This window comes from Camelus ferus, chromosome 2 (genome assembly GCF_009834535.1).
Source record: "Camelus ferus isolate YT-003-E chromosome 2, BCGSAC_Cfer_1.0, whole genome shotgun sequence".
Classification (NCBI taxonomy): domain Eukaryota; kingdom Metazoa; phylum Chordata; class Mammalia; order Artiodactyla; family Camelidae; genus Camelus; species Camelus ferus.
Window position 1 is genome coordinate 86,985,086 of NC_045697.1, and position 22,273 is coordinate 87,007,358.

Below are 22,273 nucleotides of genomic sequence, written 5' to 3' on the forward strand. Positions count from 1 at the left end.
ATTTGTTGGGAAGTTTCACTATTGCCACATGCATAATTAATTTTTGTTCAAATACCCTTTAATGCCTCCATTTTCTTGTCTGTCAAATTGCAAATTATATTTGCCTTTTGAGTAGTCCTGCTGGTAAATAGGCAAGGAAGATAAAGTGAGGGGAAAATGTCTCAATTCCTGTGTGCTCTGAAATAGACTATCTTACCAATTCCCTGGATATGCTCTTGTTTACACCCATCAAGAAACAGCTCTGGAAATATACACAGGAAGAGTAAAGAGTTTAAAAATGCAGACAAATGTCTTTTTTTAAACTATGTGCTGACTCCCCTTATAACTGAGATTTGCTATAGATTAAACATGGTTAGAAATTACATTTTTAAACTATAAACATAAATGTTAAGAAAAAAAATTGCCTTAATAGGAAAAAATTATTTTCAGTGGTATACATGTTTGTTACTAAGTTTGTTGAAGATTGAAAAATTGTTTGAATGTTTTATTCTTTAACAGCTTTGAAAAGTTGACCATGGGGGTCTTGTTTAACTCTTAGTACCACTAATCAAGCGTTTGGCATTTAGTTCCTGAGTCTAGTCTGTGTGTTATGGAAGCACAGGATGGGGCTAGTGAGCCAATCTGTCCTGCTCAGCAGTGATCACAGCAGCTGATTCAAAATCAGCACTGCCTGGGTAGTTTGATCAGTTTAATTTGAATCATGGTATCACTGACTAGACTAACAAGTGAATAGGCAAAGTAATGCTTTTGTATCTAGAGGAAACCTTTCCATCTCAAGATTGAAATCTCTTCTCCAAGGATTTTACCATGAATTTAAACTTATTACCTAGTTACAGTGCTCTATTCTCTTGTACCATTATTTTTTTAATGTACTGTAAGCTAAACTGAAATAACATTTACTATTTCATAGGTTTGAAAAACGTAAGAAAAACCAAGAGTTTTGTTTTTATTTTTGGTGGTTGAAAGATGTTTAAATACATCATAGTGTGTTTAAATGGAGTTTATATTTGTTATTTCTATTTTGTAATATTTAATAGGATTAGGTTGAAATAAAATATAATAGGAAAAAACTGTGCAGAATGTGGGTTTTCCTGGTGTTTCCCTCTGAATCTGGTACACTGATCATCTTTGATCAGACCTCACTGCTTTATAGCCCTTTTGCTATGCAGGATTCTCTTCCTGTCAGGAAGGCAGCTACTCCATTTTTAACTTTGTAACTTTGTACTCTTAGGGTATATTATATTAAAGCCTGAGGATTGCATTCTATTGGTATATGCCCTCTTAATTAATGTTTTTTTTTAAACACTATGGACAATAGTGTTTCATTTATGTGTTATCAAAGAATGAAGGATTCCAAACAAATGTGCTTCTCAGTTAACCAGTGTTTACTACTTAAGAGCCAATAGGAATGTTTGCACATTTGTGATGGCAGTATTCCTGAAGTATATTACCCACTTTCCTAAAAACAGGTTTTAAGGAAAATAAATAATTCTTATTCTTAATGATGATTAATGATGAAGCCAAATCATCCATTACTGTACTATGTTACAAAACAGAAATGCCTTCATCTAGACAGTCTTTCAGACAGACATCTGCTGTCAGTTATCACTTCTAGCTACTTTCAGGGTTTTATCAGTTCTAAGGCAAGGCTTCAATTTTTACTACTTCTAGGCAGTATGGTGAATGCCAGTTGCTGCTTTTTTTCTTAATTCTACATGGTTGAGGCATTTGTATGCGCTCCCTGAATATATCTGTTGTTGTGACAACTACAAATACTTTTTAAAAAAGTAGTGAATTCTTAATTATACATATTTGGCTTGGAAATGTGTTTCTTCATTTAAATTTAAATATATCTGAAATTCAGAAGATCCATAAAACTTAAATGAAAAAAGTAAATCCATTTGAGAAGACTCAGAAGACAAAGCTATACGGAGCTCTGTAGGCTGCTGTCTGCCCAATATGGACTGAGTAAGGAAGGAAACCGTAACTAGTTCACACGCTCTCATATCACATCAGGACAGTGTGAAATAATCCGATGTTCTAGAATGAATGGCCTTCTCTTTCAGCACTGCATCACTACAAAATCCTCTTTTATTTCAAAAGAAGACCTAGCAGAATCTAAGCAAAAGGCAAGTACCTAAAAACCACAATTTGCTAGATGTATCTGAATGTAGGAGATTTACCTGTAGGTTGTTAGGAATTGGCTCTATACAGTGTACAGGGCATTTTAATCCGTGGAACATTAAAAAAAGTCAAGTATGTATATACTTAAAATAATTTAGGAAATTGCCTTCAAGTAAATGATGGCTAAAGAGAATAGGAGACATCAGTATTATTTCTCTGAATGATTTATTATGATGGGACTGCATTTGACCCAATGGTTTAAGGAATAGGTAGGAAAGAAGTTTCTGTTCTTTCCCCTATTTCCTGTAAAATCAGTGACAATTATTAATTTCATATTTCTGTCTTAAATATTGAGCTCAGGAAGTTGTTTTAGGAAGTTACCTCTCATTTGAGACTTTCTTATGAGACATTTTACTGTTTTACTATGTTTACTATGCTTCCTGACTATCCAAAATAAATAGATAAAAGTTTCATAAAGGGAAGATTTATGTCACCACTGCTCTATCACTGATTTTATAAATAATACTTATTTCACAGTTCAAAATGTTACTATTCATCTTCATGTGATAAAGTGGCCAAAAATTTGTTTTCTCAGTTTGATTCCAACAATTTTAGTCATATTCAAAATAACCCTTAATGCTACACTTGACTGAAGTATATCCGGAGCTTCTCATTTTGAAACTAATCTAGAAGCAGTTCTAAGCAGAAAAATAGGTGTAATGCTCCTAATGGTATTATTTATACTAATGGAATAAGATCATTACAAGTTTTGCTGCTAATTTTATATCAGCCTTGAAATAACTTCACCGAAATTTTCTTGATCTGAAACAATTAGAAAAGTTAAAATACTTTTTTTAGCTCCAAAAAAGTATATATGAATTTCCTCAACATTTTCAAGCCAATTAAAGATAGGTAAGATACATACCGATATCTTCTCCAGGCTCTGACAGGCCTCCTGGAAATTTCCACATATTTTTCAACTGCAGTATAAAATCAGAAAGGTTAACATAGCTTTTATTCACCAATACACACACAAGGCGATGCCACAAAATCTACCCATAATTGGTTAAGGTGGTTGAGAATTTATTTTTTGGTAATTGTATGCAAATTTTTTGCAGCTTTCTTTCTTACTCCTCCCTTTCTTTCTTTTTTGGGGAAACTAGTGACTTGTGAAATCTTTTCCCACCTTTTTCTTCAGGAAGTAGAAGTGGTTTGGTTTGGTTAATGTGATAAATTCTGTATGAGTGAAACAGTGGAGGGAAACATCTACTGAATTTGTGTAGTTTAAAAAGTTTTGCTGCTAGTTTATTAAAAAATAGAGAAATCCTACTGATGCTGCTATAAATAAGTAGACAATACAGTATAAATTTAATCACTAAAGTATGCTATTTTAAATTTTCACATTTATTTTCTGTATTGTGTGTCTAATCAGATATATTAATCTTAAGATTTCTTTTGTTCTGTGTTAATGACTATGTAAAAATGTAACTGCTTTTCATGGGAAGTGTGAATAAAATTGGTTAAATTTGTAGGGCTTTTGTATTCTATTTCTTTCTTTTGGTGGGGAGGGGCAGGTGGGAAGATCTGATCTCAGAATGGAGATAAATATGGGAAAAATTGATTTAAAATAATTATGAAATGGCATGGGATGATATTCTTATGGCTGACATTTTTTCATGTTAGAGTTCTTTCAATCCATCACCATGCTAAAAACTGAAGAATGAATGAGAAATTATGATATGCTCATGGAGGTGCTGCAGCATGGAGCCAGTATACCTCATACACTTCATTCATAAAACAAGTTTATGGACCTTTTACTGGTGTGCTTTCTGACCTACTCATTTCCTGGACAACAGCTTCTTAAAGAATGTGTCATTTCCCAACTATGCCAGCTTGGACACCAGTGGCATGGTTCCCAGAGTTTCCACAGACTGTTGATTATGTGGGTACAGAATTGAGGCTTTCCACCCTTCCGTGTCTGGCTCAGACTTGAGATTAATTTATAAAGCATATTATGTTTTATTTTGTTATTGTAGAAACATCTAAGTATATCTCTCTGTTTTGGGGGTTTCATTTTGAAACTTTCAGAAGTTATGTTTCTACAGAAACTATGCAGTCTTTTTGTCTGTTAGGATATTAAACTTCACTACTATAAATTCTAACAAAAGAAATGTTATAATGGGGCAAACAACTGTTTCCCCAGATCAATAAAAATCAACTTCTAAAAATCTTTAGTTGAGAGCGTATAGCTCAAGTGGTAGAGCACATGCTTAGCATACACAAAGTCCTGGGTTCAATCCCCAATACCTCCTCTAAAAATAAGTAAGTAAACCTAATTACTCCCCCTCAAGAAATTTTAAAAATCTTTACCTAGACTTGATTATAAATAATTGGTAATTATTAAATTTGGAGATATAAACTTATTAGAAGGGGAAAAATGCTAGATACAAGGATTGAAAACAGCTCAGACAAATTTTGATTATTCAATTATAAATCTTAGGTATGGGAAGATTAAGTATATTTTTTATGCTGGTAAACTGTGATATTTAATGGCACCACTTAGCTTTAAAAAGCTTATTTTAAAAAAGCTTCCTCCCGCCAAAAGCTTGAGCTTATGGTTAGTTCTAAATGGTAGATAGAGGGGCCTAAGTTATTTGATTTGAAAAACCTGGTTAATGTTATAGATATGATGTATCAGTGGAGGGATGAGTATGTCTTCTCACTTTTTTTGTATTAAAGATACTCATTAACTGGATTTACCAATATAATAAGTAATACTAATAAATACTAGGTAATGTATACTGAATACTATTCCAGACACCATTCTAGATGTTTTAAAATTATACACATTTAAACTTTACAGTAATCCTATGAGAAACTATTATTGTTCCCATTTTAGAAGTGATGAAATTAAGGACATAAAAGGATTTAATGACTTGCCTGGAGTGATACAACTAGTGTGTAGTAAACTAGGGATTAAAATAGAGGCAATCTGATAGTTTGAGATAAATGAAAATGAAAACAACGATTCAAAACCTTTGGGACACAGCAAAAGCAGTTCTAGGAGGGAAGTTCTTATCGATACAAGCCTACCTGAGGAAACAAGAAAAATCTCAAGTAAACAACCTAACCTTACACCTAGAACAGCTAGAGAAAGAACAACAAAATCCAAAATTAGTAGAAGAAAAAAATCAAAGATTAGAGCAGAAATAAATGAAACAGAGACTGAAAAAATAGAAAAGATCAATGAAACAAAAAGCTGATTCTCTGAAAAAAAAATTTTGATAACCCTTTAGTCAGACTCATCAAGAAATAAAGGGAGAGGGCCCAAATTTGTCAAAGATGAAAAAGAAGTTACAACCGACACCACAGAAATACAAGGGATCCTAAGAGGCTACTATGAGCAACTATACGCCAACAAAAAGGATAACCTAGAAGAAATGGATAATTTCCTAGAAATGTACAATTTACCAAGACTGAACCAGGAAGAAATAGGCAATATGAATAGACCAATTACCAGTATTAAAATTGAATCAGTAAAAAACTCCCAACAAACCGAAGTCCAGGAACAGATGGCTTCACAGGTGAATTCTACCAAACATTTAAGAGAGCTAACACCTATCCTGACACTATTTCCAAGAATTACAGAGGAAGGAACAGTTCCAAACACCTTCTATGAGGCCAGCATCACCCTGATACCAAAACCAGACAAAGATACCACAAAAAAAGAAAATTACAGGCCAATATCACTTATGTATATAGATGCAAAAATCGTCAACAAAATACTAGTAAATTGACTCCAACAATGGATTAAAAGGACCATATACCATCATCAAGTGGGATTTATCCCAAGGATGCAGGGAATTTTCAGTATCTGCAAATCAATGTGATACACCACATTAACAAATTTTAGAATAAAAACCATACGATTATCTCAATAGATGCAGAAAAAGCTCTTGATGGAATTCAACATCCATTTATGATAAAAACTCTCCAGAAGGTGGGAACATACCCCAACATTATAAAGGCCATATATGACAAACCCACAGCTAACATCATACTTAATGGGAAAAACCTGAAAGCATTTCCTCTAAGATCAGGAACAAGACAACGATACCCACTCTTGCCAGTTTTATTCAACATAGTTTTGGAAGTCCTAGCCACAGAAATCAGAGAAGAAAAAGAAAAGTCCAAATTCGAAACAAAGAAGTACAACTGTCACTGTTTGCAGATAACACGGTACTATACATAGAAAACCTTAAGGAAGTGACCAGAAAACTACTAGAACTCATTTGGTAAAGTTGCAGGACACAAAATACACAGAAATCCATTGCATTTCTATACATTAACAATGAAATAGCAGAAAAAGAAATTAAGGAAACAATACCATTTACCATTGCACCATAAAGAATTAAATACCTAGGAATAAACCTACCCAAGGAGGCAAAAGACCTGTACTCCAAAAACTGTAAGACACTGATGAAAGAAATTGAAGATGATGTAAACAAATGGAAAGATAAATGGTGTTCTTGGATTTGAAGGATCAATATTGTTAAAATGGCCATACTACCCAAGGCAATATACAGATTCAATGGAATCACTATCAAATTACCAACATTTTTCACAGAGCTGAAGCAAAAAAATGTTAAATTTGTATGGAAACACAAAAGTCCCCAAATAGCCAAAACAATCTTGAGAAAGAAGAAGGGAGATGGGGGAATCATTCTCCCTGACTTCAGACTATACTACATAGCTAAAATAATCAAAACAGTATGGTACTGGCACAAACCCAGACACATAGATCAATGGAACAGGATAGAAAGTCCAGAAATAAACTCATGTATTTATGGTCAATTAATCTACGACAAAGGAGGCAAGAATATACAATGGGGAAAAGACAGACTCTTCAATTAGTAGTGCTAGGAAAACTGGACAGCTACTTGTAAAAGACTGAAATTAAGACATTCTCTAACACCATATACAAAAATAAACTCAAAATGGATTAAAGACCTAAATGTAAGACCACATAGTATAAAACTCTCTAGAGAAAATGTAGGCAGAACACTCACATAAATCACACAGCAGTATATATTTTTTCAAACCAGCTCCTAGAGTAATGGAAATAAAAGTAAAAATAAATGGGATTAATTAAACTTTTTAAAAGCTTTTGCACAGCTAAGGATACCATCAACAAAATGAAAAGATAACCTACAGAATGGGAGAAAATATGTGCAAATGATGCAACCGACAATGGACTAATTTCCAAAATATAAAAACAACTCATACAGCTTAATATCGAAAAAACACAAGCAACTCAATGAAAAAGTGGGCAGAAGACCTAAATAGACAGTTCTCCAAAGAAGACATCCAGATGACCAACAAGCACATGAAAGGATGCTCAACATCATTAATTGTTAGAGCAATGCAAATCAAAACTACAGTGAGGTATCATCTCACACCAGTTAGAATGGCCATCATTAAAAAGTCCACAAATGATAAATGCTGGAGAGGATGTGGAGAAAAGGTAACCTTCCTACACTGTTCGTGGGGATGTAAATTGGTGCAGCCTCTACGGAGGACAGTATGACGGTTCCTTAAAACACTAAATAGACTTACCAATGATCCAGCAATCCCACTTTTGGGCATATATCCAGAGGGAACCTTGATTCAAAAAGACACATGCACCCCAGTGTTCATAACAGCATTAGTAACAATAGCCAAGACATGGAAAAAACCCAAATGTCCATCAACAGATGACTGGATAAAGAAGTGGTATATATATATATATACAATGGAATGCTACTCAACCATAAAAAGAATAAAATAATGCCATCTGCAGCAAAATGGATGTACCTGGAGATCATTATTCGAAGTGAAGCCACAAAGAGAAAGAAAAATGCCATGTATTACTTATATGTGGACTCTAGAAAAAAAAAGACACCAATGAACTACTTATCATTTATAACATGGATGACTGATTTCTTGAATATGTGTAAGCACATTTGACTGTCCTTTATGATTGGATGACTGCATTCTGTTCTTATTTTGTGGTTGGCTTTATTCCTTTGATAACTAAGTTTAAATAGCTAAAGCTCTAAACTATTCTTAGAAGTAATGAACGATACATTTATGTAAATTAAATATATGTAGTACATTATATTATGTATTTACATGCAATAAATTGTATCTGTTCAGTCAAATTGTATCGATTTTAGTTAATAAAACTGAAAAATGAAAACAAAACTTCAAAAAACCCCAAAATGTCATGGGTTGTGTAGCAATAATTAAAAAAAAAACAAAACAAAACAGACTGGGTAGCTTAAAAAAAAAATAAAATCCAGGCAACTTGATTCTAACCATCTTTTAAGAGTCTGAGCCAAGATGGCAGAGTACAGAGACTCACACCAAGAATTACACCTACAAACCCACTGAATCACACAGAACACCTACTGAACCCTGGCAGAGTGTCTCTCTCTTCGAAATACAGGATTCTCACAAAATCTGGTAATGAAGGAAAAAAAAATCAGTGCAGAACTAGTCCTGCAGGGAGGGAGCAGCATAGAAAGAAAGGTACCCTCATGTTGGGATGCCCCCTTTCCAGCTGGGAGGTCAGCAGGGACAGAAGTGGAGCTTCAGAAGCTCATAGGAGAAAGTGGCAGCCACTTGGAAGACAGAGCTAAGGAAACTGACACAGAGGCTCCTTGCAATCCCTGGCTTAGACGCGAGCCGGCAGGGATGAGCTGGAACTGGCTGCTGGAGATTGGTGAGGAGCCCACTGCACACAGGCAGCCTTAGGGGACTGGAGGGTGGTGTGAGCTCTGGCTGGGGTTGTGTGTGGAACAGAATAGCCTTGGGCCCCCATAAAAAAGCACCACTAATAGTTTGTATGTCGGGGAGGGGTGCAACACAGCCACGCCATGGCAGCTTTCTCTGCTTGGTGCCATTGTTGGTGTGTTCTCGTGAGAAGGGAGGTGGGGCTTGGTCATAGCCATCACTGCTGCACGGAGGGAGGGCTGAAAACTGAATCCTTACCCAGAGGCCCTGTAACTTCGCAGACGGAACTGAAATTTGTTTATAGCCCCAGGCAGAGAGGGTGGATTTGCTCACTCTGGACCCTTTGTGGACCCGAGCCTCTGGGACCAATATGCAGTGAGTGGAGTTCTGAAGCATGGCAGGGGCGAGTACGGGTATTTACAATGGGCTGGTGGACCATACCATGTGGGGCATGGCTGGGGTCTGTGCTGACCCTGTGGCAAACCACAGATTTAGGTGTGTGACTGCATTCTTGCTACAACAGCAGGTCTGAGCGCCTGACATTGGTGGATCAGCACTGGTGGTTCCTGGGGCTCAGAACACCAGAGCAGGCGTAAGGCAGGGACAAAGGCAGTGTCAACAAAGAGTACTGTGTAAGCCCACATAACAAATGACAGACAACCACAGATGGCACTTCCTAGTGGACACCTCCTGCCTACTCTTCCTCCCAGCTGAAGCGCTCCAATCCTGCCTACTACACACCACAGCTCAGAAATGGATCTAGAAGCCTCTATTCCAGCAACAGGGGAGGCAGACAAGGCCCCTGTCAAGGCTATGACAACCAGAGAACAAAAAAGGAGGCCAGGCTCAACAACAACAATCAGGGCAGGCTCTGATCACCACACCACCAACCACACTCCCAATCAAAGGAACAGCCAGCACTCATGGAAGATGTGGCAACCATCCATAGTAAGAACAGCCACTGCAACAAAACTATTAGACGCACACAGTCTACACAGGAATGCTCCTACTTTAAATAAAAACAAACAAAAACAGCCCTTCAACACCACAGTAGATAACTGATACTCCTAAATCCATAGAGCCAGAGAAATGTAAGCGAAATGAAGAAGCAGAGGAACTACTCTCAGTTAAAAGAATGAAAAATCTAAGACTACGAATAGAGACAGAATACTTTAAAAAGGAAATTTAAACCATAAAGAAGAGCCGATTAAAAACAGAAAACTCGACTGCTGAGGTAAGAGCTGAGCTAAACGCAGTTAAAAGTAGACTAGATAATGCAGAGGAACGAATAAGTGACTTAGAAGACAGGGTAACAGAAGTTACCCAATCAGAAAAACAGACAGAAAAGCAAGTAAAAACCAATGAAAGCAATACAAGGGACCTATGGGATAATATAAAGTGTGCCAACCTACGCATAATACGGGCCTCAAAAGGAGAAGAAAGAGAAAACAGGATTGAAAAGGTATTGGAATAAATCATTGAAAACTTTCCAAACCTAAAGGAAACAGCTATCCAAGTACATGAGGTAAAGAGGGTCCCAAACAAGAAGAACTCAAACAGACCTACACTAAGACATATTATAATTAAGATAGCCAAAGTTAAAGAAACAATTCTAAAAGCAGCAAGAGAAAAACAAAGAGTTAGTTACAAGGGAACTCCCATAAAGCTTTCAGCTGATTTCTCTATACAAACACTGCTGGGCAGAAGGGGGTGGCAATATAAACTCAAACTCCTGAATGAGAAAAAGCTGCAACCTAGGATACTCTATCCAGCAAGACTATCCTTTAGAGTAGAGGAGAGAGAATTTCACAGCCAAGCAAAAACCAAACCTACACTAAAAGAAATACTGAAAGGTCTACTCTAAATAGAAAAGAAACAGGAAGCTATAGAGATGAGAAAACCATAATTGGAAATGCAATAACCACAATGAGTTACAAGAGAATAAACTTGAAGATGTAAAAAGAAAAATCAAAATCATAAAAGGTGGGAGAGGAGAGCAAGAGAACATAGATACTGTTTCTCTCTCTCTTTTTTTGTCTTCATTCTTTTTAGGATGTGTTTTAGCCTACATGACTATCAGTATAAAGCAAAAAGATATAGTGATGGATTAACAGACTTCAAAAACAGGGTAACCACAAATCAAAAGCACAATGCAGTCACAAAAACCAAAAAAGAAACCAAGCTAATACAGAAGAAAATGATCAAACCACAAAAAGAAAAACAAAAAGGAAAAGAAAGGAACAAAGAAGAAATACCAAATCAACTGGGAAACAAAGTTCAAAATAATTATAAATACACATCTGTCAAAAATTACTATAAACGTCAATGGACTAAAAGCTCCAATCAAAAGACAGAGTGGCAGACTGGATAATAAAACAAAAGCCCAAAATATCCTGCCTACAATAGACCCACTTTAGAGTGAAGGACACAAATAGATTGAAAGTGAGAGGATGGAAAAAATTTTTTCATGCAAATGGAAATGACAAGAAAGTGGGAGTAGCAATACACATATCAGACAAAAAAGACTTTTAAAACAGAGCCCATAAAGAAAGACGAGTAAGGACAAGATATAATGATCAAAGGAGCAAAAACAAGATGAAGATATTACACTCATTAACATACATGCACCCAATATAGGAGCACCTACATATAAAACAAATACTAACAGACATAAAGGAAGAAATTGATGGGAATACCGAATAGTAGGAGACTTTAACACTCCATTAACATCACTGAACAGGTCTTCCAGATGGAAAATCAGTAAGGCAACAGAGATACTTAATGACACAATACAACACTTGGACTTGGTTGATATTTTTAGGACATTACATACCCCCGAAACAGAATACACATTCTTTTCAAGTGCTCACGGAACATTCTCTAGGATAGACCACATACTCAAGCACAAAAGAAGCCTCAACAGATTTAAGAGGATAGAGGGGTATTTCCAGTCAAGATGGCGGAGTGGTAGGACCATGAGCTTGCCTCTCTTCATGACTACAATGAAACCACAACTGAATGCTAAACAACCACTGAAAAAAGACTGGAACCTAGCAAAAAAGATCTTCTGCAACTGGCAACATAAAGAGGGAACCACAAATGGTAGGAGGGGTATGCTCACGATATAACTGGGCCTCATACCCTCTGGGTGGGCAACCCACAAGCTGAAGATTTGTTATGTCACAGAGGCCCTCCCACAGGAGTGAGAGCTCTAAGCCCCACGTCAGGCTCCCCAGCTCAGGTTCTGGCACTGGGAAGAGGAGGAGACCCCAGGACATCTGGTTTTGAAGGCTAGGGGGGCTTGGCTCTGGGAGCCTCACGGGACTAGGGGAAAAAAGACTCCATTCACTTGGGAAGCATACACAGAAACATGCACCAGGTCCAAGGGCAGAGGCAGTGATTTCATAGGAACCGGGCCAGACCTGCCTGCTGGATTTCGAGGGTCTCCTGGGGATGTGGGGGACAGCTGTGGCTCACTCAGGAGACACAAAAGCTGGTGCTGGACTTTCTGGGAGTGTTAGTCTATATGAACTTTCCTGGGGGCTGACATCTTGATTGGATCATTAGCACCAAGACCCAGCCCCACCCAACAGCCTGTAGAGAAGCCTCAGGCCACACAACATACAGGGTGGGAACACAGCCCCACCCATCACCAGACTTACTAAGCCACAAGGCCTCTAGACACAGCACTACCCATCAGAGGTCCAGGACCAAGCTTCACCCAGCGGTGGGAAGGCACTGGCTCCTCCTGCCAGGAAACCTGCATAAGCCTCTAGCCCAGCCTCATCCACCAGGGGCAGATAATAGAAATAAGGAAACAATAATCCCAAAGCATGTGGAAGGAATCCACAAACATACAGAAAGACAGATATGAAGTGGCAAAGGAATATCTACCAGGCCAAGGCACAAGATAAAATCCCAGAAGAAATATGTGATGAGGAGACAGGCAACTTATCTGAGAAAGAGTTTAAAGTAATGATGGCCAAGATGTCTAGAGAACTCACAAGAAGTATAGATGCACATAGCGAAATTTTTATTAGCAAAGAGCTGGAAAATATAAAGAATATCCAGAGCTTAAGAATAAAATCACTGAAATGAATAACAAACACACTAGAAGGAACCAAGAATAGACTAAATGAGGCAGAAGAATGGATCAGTGAACTAGAAGACAGATTAGTGGAAATCACTACTTCAGAATACAAAAAAGATTAAAAAAAGGAATGAGGATAGTTTAAGAGAACTCTGGGACAACATGAAGCACTCTAATATTTGCATTATAGGGTTCCCAGAGAAGAGAAAGAGAAAGGACCTGAGAAAATTTTTGGAGAGATAATCACTAAAAACTTCCCCAACTTGGGAAAGGAAACAGTCAGCCAAGTCCAGGAAGCACAGAGAGTACCACACAGAATCAACCCAAAGAAGAACACACCAAGGCACATAGTTATCAAATTGACAACAATTAAGGAGGAGAAAATATTAAACTTAGCAAGAGAAAAGCAACAAATAACATATAAGGGAACTCCCATAAGGTTATCAGCTGATTTTTCAGCACAAACTCTACAGGGCAGAAGAGAGTGCCATGATATATTTAAAGTGATGCAAGGGGGAAACTTACAACCAAGAATACTCTAACCAGCAAAGCTCTCATTCAGACTTGATGGAGAAATCAAAAGCTTCACAGATAAAGAAAAGCTAAAAGATTTCAGCACCACCAAACCAGTTTTACAACAAATGTTAAAGGACCTTCTCTAATCATCAAACCGTAAGAAAAAAGAACAAGAAGAAGGGAAAAAAGAGACCTACAGAAGATTGCTTTGGCTGTTTGGGGTCTTTTGTGGTTCCTTATAAATTTTGGAAGTGTTTGTTCTAGTTCTGTGAGGAATGTCGGTAGTATTCTGATAGGGTTGCATTGGATCTGTGGATTGCTTTGGGTAGTGTGGCCATTTTGATAGTGTTGATCCTTCTAATCAAAGAGTACAAGAAATCTTTCCATTTCTTTGTGATATTTCGGTTTTCAGAGTATAGGTAACCTCCTTGGTTTAGTTTATTTCTAGGTATTCTGTTGTTTTTGATGTTATGGAAATGTCTCTGCCAGTTATAAAATACTGGTTTTTGAAGTGGGAAAAAAAAAAGTAAATGAAGGGCCACAAATGGCAAAATATCCTTCTTTTTTATGGGTGAGTTGTATTCCATTACACACACACACACACACACACACACACACACACACACACACACATATATGTGCTGCATCTTCATTATCTTTTCAACTATTGATGTGCACTTAAGATGCTTCCATAAATAATGTTGCTTTTAATAGCAGAGTGTATGTATCTTTTTGAATTAATTCTTATTTTGTGGTTGGCTTTATTCCTTTGGTAACTGTAAGTTTAAAATGCTAAAGCTCTAAACATTCTTAGAAACAATGAATAGTACATACAGATAAATTAAAAAAAATGTGTACAGTTAAAAAAAAATCTATCAAGCCTTGTAAGACATGGAAGAAACTTAAAAGACGTATTACTAAACGAAAGCCAGTCTCAAGAGGCTACAAACTACGATTCCAGCCAAATGACATTCTGGAAAAGGCACAGCTACAGAAACAAAAAAAAGATCATGGTTTCCAGGGGTTTGGGGAGAAGGAGGGAGGGAGGAATGAATAGACAGAGCGCAAGGGATATTTAGGGCAATGAAATTATTCTGTATGATACTATAGTGGTGGCTACACATCATTATCCATTTTTCAAAACCCATAGAATGTACAACATCAAGAGTGAACCCTAATGTAAACTATAGACTTTGGTTGATAATAATGTGCCCATGTTGGTTCATCAGCTGTACCAAATATGTCACACTGATGAGGGATGTTGAGGGTAGGGGAGTATATATGTGTGGGTAGGTAGGGCTATGTGTGAACTCTATGTATTTTCTGCTCAATTCTGTTGTGAACCTGAAACTGCTCTAAAAGACTAGTCTATTTTTAAAAAAATTTAAGAGGATAGAAATTATTTCAAGCATCTTCTCTGACCACAATGGCATGAAACTAGAAATCAACCACAGAACAACAAATGAGAAAAAAATGACAGCGTGGAGACTAAACATTGTGTTAATAAAAAACCAACAGGTCAACGATGAAATCAAAGAATTAAAAAACACCTTGAGACAAACGACCATAAAAACAGAACCACACAAAACCTATGGGATGCAGGAAAAGCAGTCCTAAAGGGAAGTTCATAGTGATACAGGCCCTCCTTAAAAAAGAAAAACAATCTCAAATAAACAACCTAACCTATCACCTAAAAGAATTAGAAAAAGAAGAACAAACAAAACCTAAAGTCAGCAGAAGGAAAGAAATAATAAAGATCAGTGAGGAAATAAACAGAGATTAAAAAAAATAGAAAAAAAATCAATCAAACCAAGAGCTGGTTTTTTGAAAGTGTAAACAAAACTGACAAACCTCTGGCCAGGCTCACCAAGAAAAAAAGAGAGCACACAGACAAAATAAGAAATGAAAATGGAGACATTACAAGCAACACCACAGAAATACAAAAAATCATAAGAGAATACTATGAACAACTATATGGCAATAAACTGGACAACTTAGAAGAAATGGACAAATTTTTAAAAACATACAGTCCACCAAAACTGAATCAAAATGAAACAGATCATTTGAACAGACCGATCACTAGAAGTGAAATAGAATCAGCAATAAAAAACCTCCCTACAAACAAAAGCCCAGGATCAGATGGCTTCACTGGGAAATTTTATCAAAATACAAAGAATAGCTCATACCAACCCTTCTCAAACTTTTCCAAAAGATTGAAGAGGAGGGAATACTCCCAAACTCATTCTATGAAGCCACCATCACCCTGATACTGAAACCAGACAAAGACACTACCAAAAAAAGAAAGCTATAGGCCAGTATCATTGATGCACATAGGTGCAAAAATCCTCAACAAAATATTAGCAAACATACAACATATAAAAAAAGATCATACACCAATATCAAGTTGGTTTCATCCCAGGGACACAATGATGGTTCAACATACACAAATCAATCAACGTGATACACTACATCAACAAGAGAAAGGATAAAAATCAAATGATTATCCCAACAGATGCAGAAAAACCATTTAATAAAATTCAACACCAATTTATGATAAAAACTCTTACCAAAGTGGGTATAGAGGGAACATATCTCAACACAGTAAAAGCTATTTATAGTAAACTTACAGTCAGCATAACACTGAATGGTGAAAAACTGAATGCCTTTCTGTTAAAATCTGGAGCAAGGATGCACACTGTCACTATTTCTATTCAACACAGTACTAGAAGTCCTAGTCAGCATTTAGACAAGAAAAGAAATAAAAGGGATCCAAACTGGAACAGAAGAGGTAAAACTGTCACTATATGTAGATGACATGATACTATATATAGAAAACCATAAAGGCTCCACACAAAAATTTCTAGAGCTAATATAAGAATTCAGCAAGGTAGCAGGATACAAGATTAACATACAGAAATTAGTGGCATTTCATTAAACTAACAATGAAATATCAGAAAAGGAAAGTGAAGAAACAATCCCTTTTAAAAGTGTATCCCCCAAAATAAAATACTTAGGAATAAATCTGAACAAGGAAGTAAAAGACTTATATGTGGAGAACTACAAAACACTGACTAAGGAAATTTAGATTACTTAAAGAAATAGAAAGATATCCTGTGTTCTTGGGTTGGAAGAATTGATATTTTTAAATGGCCATACTATGCAAAGCAATCTACAGATTTACTGTGATGTCTATCAAATTACCCAGACATTTTCACAGAACTAGAACAAATAATCCTAAAATTTATAAGGAATCACAAAAGACCCAGAATTGCCAAAGCATTACTGAAGAAAAAGAATGAACCTGGAGGAATAATCCTCCCAGACTTCAAACAATACTACAGAGCTACAGTAATAAACAGAGCATGGTACCAGTAAAAAAACAGACATATGGATCAATGAAAAAGAACAGAGAGCCCAGAAATAAACCAACAGACTTTTGGTCAATTAATCTTTCACAAATGAGCCAAGAACAGACAGTGGAGTAAAGACAGTCTATTCAGCAAATGATGTTGGGAAACCTGAACAGTTGCATGTAAATCAATGAAGTTAGAATACTCTCTCACACCATACACAAAAATAAACTCAAAATGGCTTAAAGACATAAACATAAGACAAGACACTATATACCTCTTAGAAGAAAACACAGGCAAAACATTACCCAACATAAATCTCAACAATGTTCTCCCAGGGCAATCTGTACAAGCAATAGAAATAAAAACAAAAATAAACAAATGGAATCTAATTATAAGCTTTTGCACAGCAAAGGAATTCATAAGCAAAACAAAAAGACAACCTATGGAATACGGGAAAATATTTGTAGAGAAGAGAGTGACAAGGGCTTAATTTCCAGAATATATAAACAGCTTATACAACTTAATAAGCAAAACAAACAACCCAATCCAAAAATGGGCAGAAGACCTAAACAAGCAATTCTCTGATGAAGACATACAAACGGCCAATGGGCACATGAAAAAATGCTCAATATTGCTAATTATCAGAGAAATGTAAATCAAAATTACAATAAGGTATCATCACCAGTAAGAATATCCATCATTCGAAAGCCCATGAACAATAAAAAATGCTGGAGAGGGTGTGGAGAAAAGGGAACCCTCCTACGCTGTTGGTGGAAATGTAGTTTGGTGCAGCCATTATGGAAAACAATGGAGATTCCTCAAAAAACTAAAAATAGACTTACCATATGACCCAGCAATCCCACTTCTGGGCATATATCCAGAGGACCCTGAATTCAAAAAGGTACATGCACCACAATGTTCATGGCAGAACTATATACAATAGCCAAGACATGGAAACAACCTAAATGTCCATGTAAGGTAGGGTTTTGAATATGTAGCCTTTTTGAGTTTATTATCCATTTTCATCTTTAAGCTGTGGTATATACATGGAATACTACTCAGCCATAAGAAATAAAATAATGCCATTTGCAGCAACATGGATGGACCTGGAGAATGTCATTCTAAGTAAGCCAGAAAGAGAAAGAAAAATACCATATAGCACTTATATGTGGAATCTAAAAAAAAAAAAAAAAAAAAAAAAGCCAAACCACCTTATCTACAAAACAGAAACAGAGTCACAGAAATTGAAAACAAACTTATGGTTACCAAGGGGGCAAGCAGGTGGGAAGGATAAATTGGGAGTTTGAGATTTGCAGATATTAATATACATAAAATAGATAAACAAGTTTATGCTGTATAGCACAGGGAACTATATTCAATATCTTGTAGTAACTTATGGTGAAAAAGAGTATGAAAACAAATATATGTATGTTCCTCTATGACTGAAGCATTGTGCTGTACACCAGAAACTGACACAATGTTGTAAACTGACCATACTTTAATAAAAGTAATTAAAAAAATTTTTAAAGGTGATTTGCTATTTTCACACTAATCCTTTATAACTGTTCACTGCTTTTTCATGTACCTTTTGATCTTTTCTTCAGGTCTCCTTGGAACATACTATATAAAACCCGATCAGAATCTATATCTTAGTCTTACACCCCGGAGGTTTGTCAATTCATTGAATTAAAACCTAGTTTGGTATCAAACTTCTTTCTACCTTTTGCCTGAATTCCCTATCTAGAATCTTCTGAGTGGCATGAGATTTATTACTTGGCTAGTGATTTACTCTAATCTTTCCAGTATATTATTTCATAAGGGAAAAATCACTCAGCAAGGGGTAAGGTGGGGTTTTGAATATGTAGCCTTTTTGAGTTTATTATCTGTTTTCATCTTTGTTCTCCCTTCCAATAAAGGAAGACAAAGTATCTCTATGCTTTGAGTGTAAAATTCCATGATCCTTTCCCCTTAATCTTAAAAAAAAGGAACTTTCCACTCTCTTCTGAAAGAAATATTTTGCTCAAACATTCTGAGGCCTCGTTGCTTTCTGGGTGCTACTCAACATTCATATATGACCTTTCCCTGCTTTGAGTTAGTCAGGTCATCTAGTTCCTGAAGCATATCTGATTTTTAAGTACTACAAAAGGTATTTTAAGTTATAAAAATGTGTGATTTTAAACCATATTTAGATTAATTCCATCATATTGTGGAATTGTGAATGTGATGATGAATTTTTCCTATACGTTTATCAATTACAAATCTGATGTTCATGTGTGTGTTTGTCGGGGTGAATTGGCCCCATCAGTGGAACCTTTCCTTCCTTGGTGTTAGGAATTGCTAGTCCAAGAAGTAGGCATTCTGGATATCAACAAAGGGTACTATTTTAACGCATTTTTCATACTAACATAGTGTAAGGTATTTTCTGTTAAAGCAATTTCAAGTTTAGTAGCACTGCTTCTTTTAAAACTTGTCCTGAAGATAAACTCGTTTATTTTAGCATTTCTAGAATGGGGAAATAGGAATGATTCATTTTCGAATTCTTTTTCTCACTATTTTTCCAATACCACAGATACCTTGTTTTCCTAATGATAAGCGTCAGGATCTTCCCTGGGTATGGCTGCAGAAATCCTACCTAGGAATTTGTGCAAACAGAACCCCTCAAAGACTACTAATTTCTTTCAAATTAGAAATTATCTTAAGAAACTAGAACAAGGTTATTGACTTGCCAACCTCTTCCTTTTGGCTCTCTCATATTTTTGACCTTCTCATTCTTCCTTTACTCCAACTTGTTAGAGGCCAGAGATTTCATTCTTTTATTTTCACTGTTCTAGTCTTTAACGCTTCTACTCTCACTTTTCAGAATTCAGAGCCACTGTATTTAGATAACTCTAATTAGCTATAATATTATCACTGTTACCAGAGATAGAAGCTACCACAGAGGTGTCTTAATAAGTTTGTTTATTCAATAAAAATTTATTGAGTGCCATGTGCAGGCATACAGAAATTAATGCATAATACAGTAAGGCCAGTCATTCTCTTTCTCCTTGCACCACTGTATTTTTCCTAGTAACATTTACCACCACTTATATATTACTTATTCATTTGTTATTTGTATCTTACCTACTTAAATAGATGCTCCAGATGTAGAAACTACTCTGTTCACTATAATGTTTACCTAGTACTTAAAAGAGAAGCTATAACAGTGTGTACAGGAACACAGTAATGTTTAGCAAGTGAATGAATAGGTCCCTCCCATTTACTCATCTGTTTAGTACCCAGTTTACAAGGTCAAGCCACTGTTAGGTCTTTTATTTCTCAAAATCATGGGGCAGAGACAAAGGAATGGACTGACTATATGTGTCAGAAAGGATAAAGGATATGTTTAAAGTATTATTTTAGTTTTGAGTTTATGCATTTGTTCATGGTGAGGGTTAAACTCTCATCTACAAGAAATGCTTGACACTAATGCCTGGGAGGAGTGAATCACTTTAAGGAGAAAAACTGGCTCAGATGTCTGAAAGTAATGCTAATTAGCTATTTACAGTTAATAGCTATCACTTATGCTTAAATTCCACCTAACACCAATATTTACAGAAATTAAATATGATTTAGTATCTCACTTTATATTTTTTACTACAACATTGAGCTACACACTAATACTCAGCTTTCATATTTTACTGCTTCTTTGGATAGGTCTCTATAACTTAAAATAATCAAAACCCTAAGTAGGAATATCACTTCTGTTTAATCCATAAGGAAATCAAAGTCTTAAATAATTTGTATCTGGTCTCTAACTTCTGCCAATCCCAACTACCTAGATGCACAGGGGGACCATGATTAGATTCTGAAAAGCAGTACTTCCTCATTCTTAAAGAACCAATCACTGGCAAATTCGAAAATCAGCAAATGGAGCATCTGTATGCCCAATGTTTTACTTTGGTGGTTCTCAAACTTAACTGTGCACTTGAATCACATGCAGGGCTTTTTAACATACAAACTGTTGAGCAGCATCCCCGGAATGTCTGCTTCATCAGGCCTCGGGGCAGGAAAGAGGTGTGAGAATGTGTGGTTTCTATTAAGTTGATGCTGTTACTGTCACTTAGCTCCAAACTTGCCCTTGATGCTCTGCCTAGTGATACTGGAGTTGGGGCCCTAATAACCAATTCCTGCTCTGCCAGCTGACGCTTTTTTAGGCTCCACCAACATGCAAGGCTGGAAGAGGAAGAAGGGACCAGTTCCTTCCTGTCTGCCTCCTGTGGGCTTTCCATGTGCTTTGCGGTTCCTATATGGCCTCAGCATACTGCCTCATTCTGGCAGCAGCGTTCCTTCCCATCACAACAGCTCCAATCCAGTTTGCAGTTTTCTAGCATTTCCAACATAAACTTCGTTGTGCCCCTTCGCAGAGACATCAAGAGCAGCTGAACAGCATTCCTTATTAGAGATCTGGTTAGCTATGTGCAGTCACAAATGAAGGGATGCACAACCTACCAGAATGGTATAGACTGCCTTAAACTGAAGACATCTGAGATACAGCAAGATGCAGAAAGACTTTTCTGAGATTCCCTTTATCTGATCAAAGGCAGAGCTTTCTAACAACAAAGCTGCCAAAAATCCCTTCTTGGGGAGCTTCCAGCCAGGAAGGAAACTAACGTTCAGCATCTGGTGAGAAACTGCATACACATACTTTATCAGAAGCTGCTACACGTATAACTACTCTTTATCCCTTCGTTTAATCATCTACCTTTTCTCCATAATACTTTTTTCTCCATACATTTTTATTCTAGCCTCTCTGTTTTAGGCCACTAAATATGTTCTGCTTAGTATCACTGCTGGCACCAGAACTGAACAAAATTGTTAACTTCAGCAACAGACAGTGGTATCTGTACTACATATTAAAAAAAGCAAAAGAACTACCTCCCTAAAAACAAACCCCATTCAAGTGTGTTGTATCCTATGCAATGTACATACAGGCATTGCCACACAACTACTGACTCCTTCAAATCCAAGTTTTAATTCATTTAATGTTTTCTTTGCTTTAAGTTTAGTGAAAAGATTCCTCTCTAGGCTTAAATTTTGATTCTGCCAATATCTAGTTGTGTAATGCTGAATAAGTTATTGGAACCCGTTTAAATCAAAGTTCTGAAAAGTGGAGATAATAATGAACATGATTATGTATTTTATGTATATTAGTATCTGCAAATTTCGAATTCCCAATTTATCCCTTCCTACCTCCTTCCCCTCTTGGATATTCAGTATCTTATTGTAACCTCTGGTGTAAAAGAATATGAAAATGAATATACGTACGTTCATATATGACTGAAGCATTATGCTATACACCAGAAATTGACATAGCATTGTATATTGACTATACTTCAATAAAAAACATATATATACAAAAATATGATTAAATGAGGAC

The 22,273-nt window shown here is 36.3% G+C and overlaps 1 protein-coding gene across 5 annotated transcripts in view; it reads right to left on the reverse strand.

Moving 5' to 3' along the window:
• Positions 1-22,273, reverse strand: part of NUDT6 (nudix hydrolase 6) — a 66,730-nt gene that overhangs the window by 15,235 nt on the left and 29,222 nt on the right. For all 5 annotated transcript variants that reach the window (XR_004313541.1, XR_004313540.1, XR_004313544.1 and 2 more), the window contains one exon: positions 3,050-3,104. Coding sequence is in view for 1 of the 5 variants with exons in the window: in XM_032462912.1 (XP_032318803.1) it covers positions 3,050-3,104 (55 nt within the window). In the remaining 4 variants the exon portion in view is untranslated. The remainder of the gene's footprint in view (positions 1-3,049; positions 3,105-22,273) is intronic.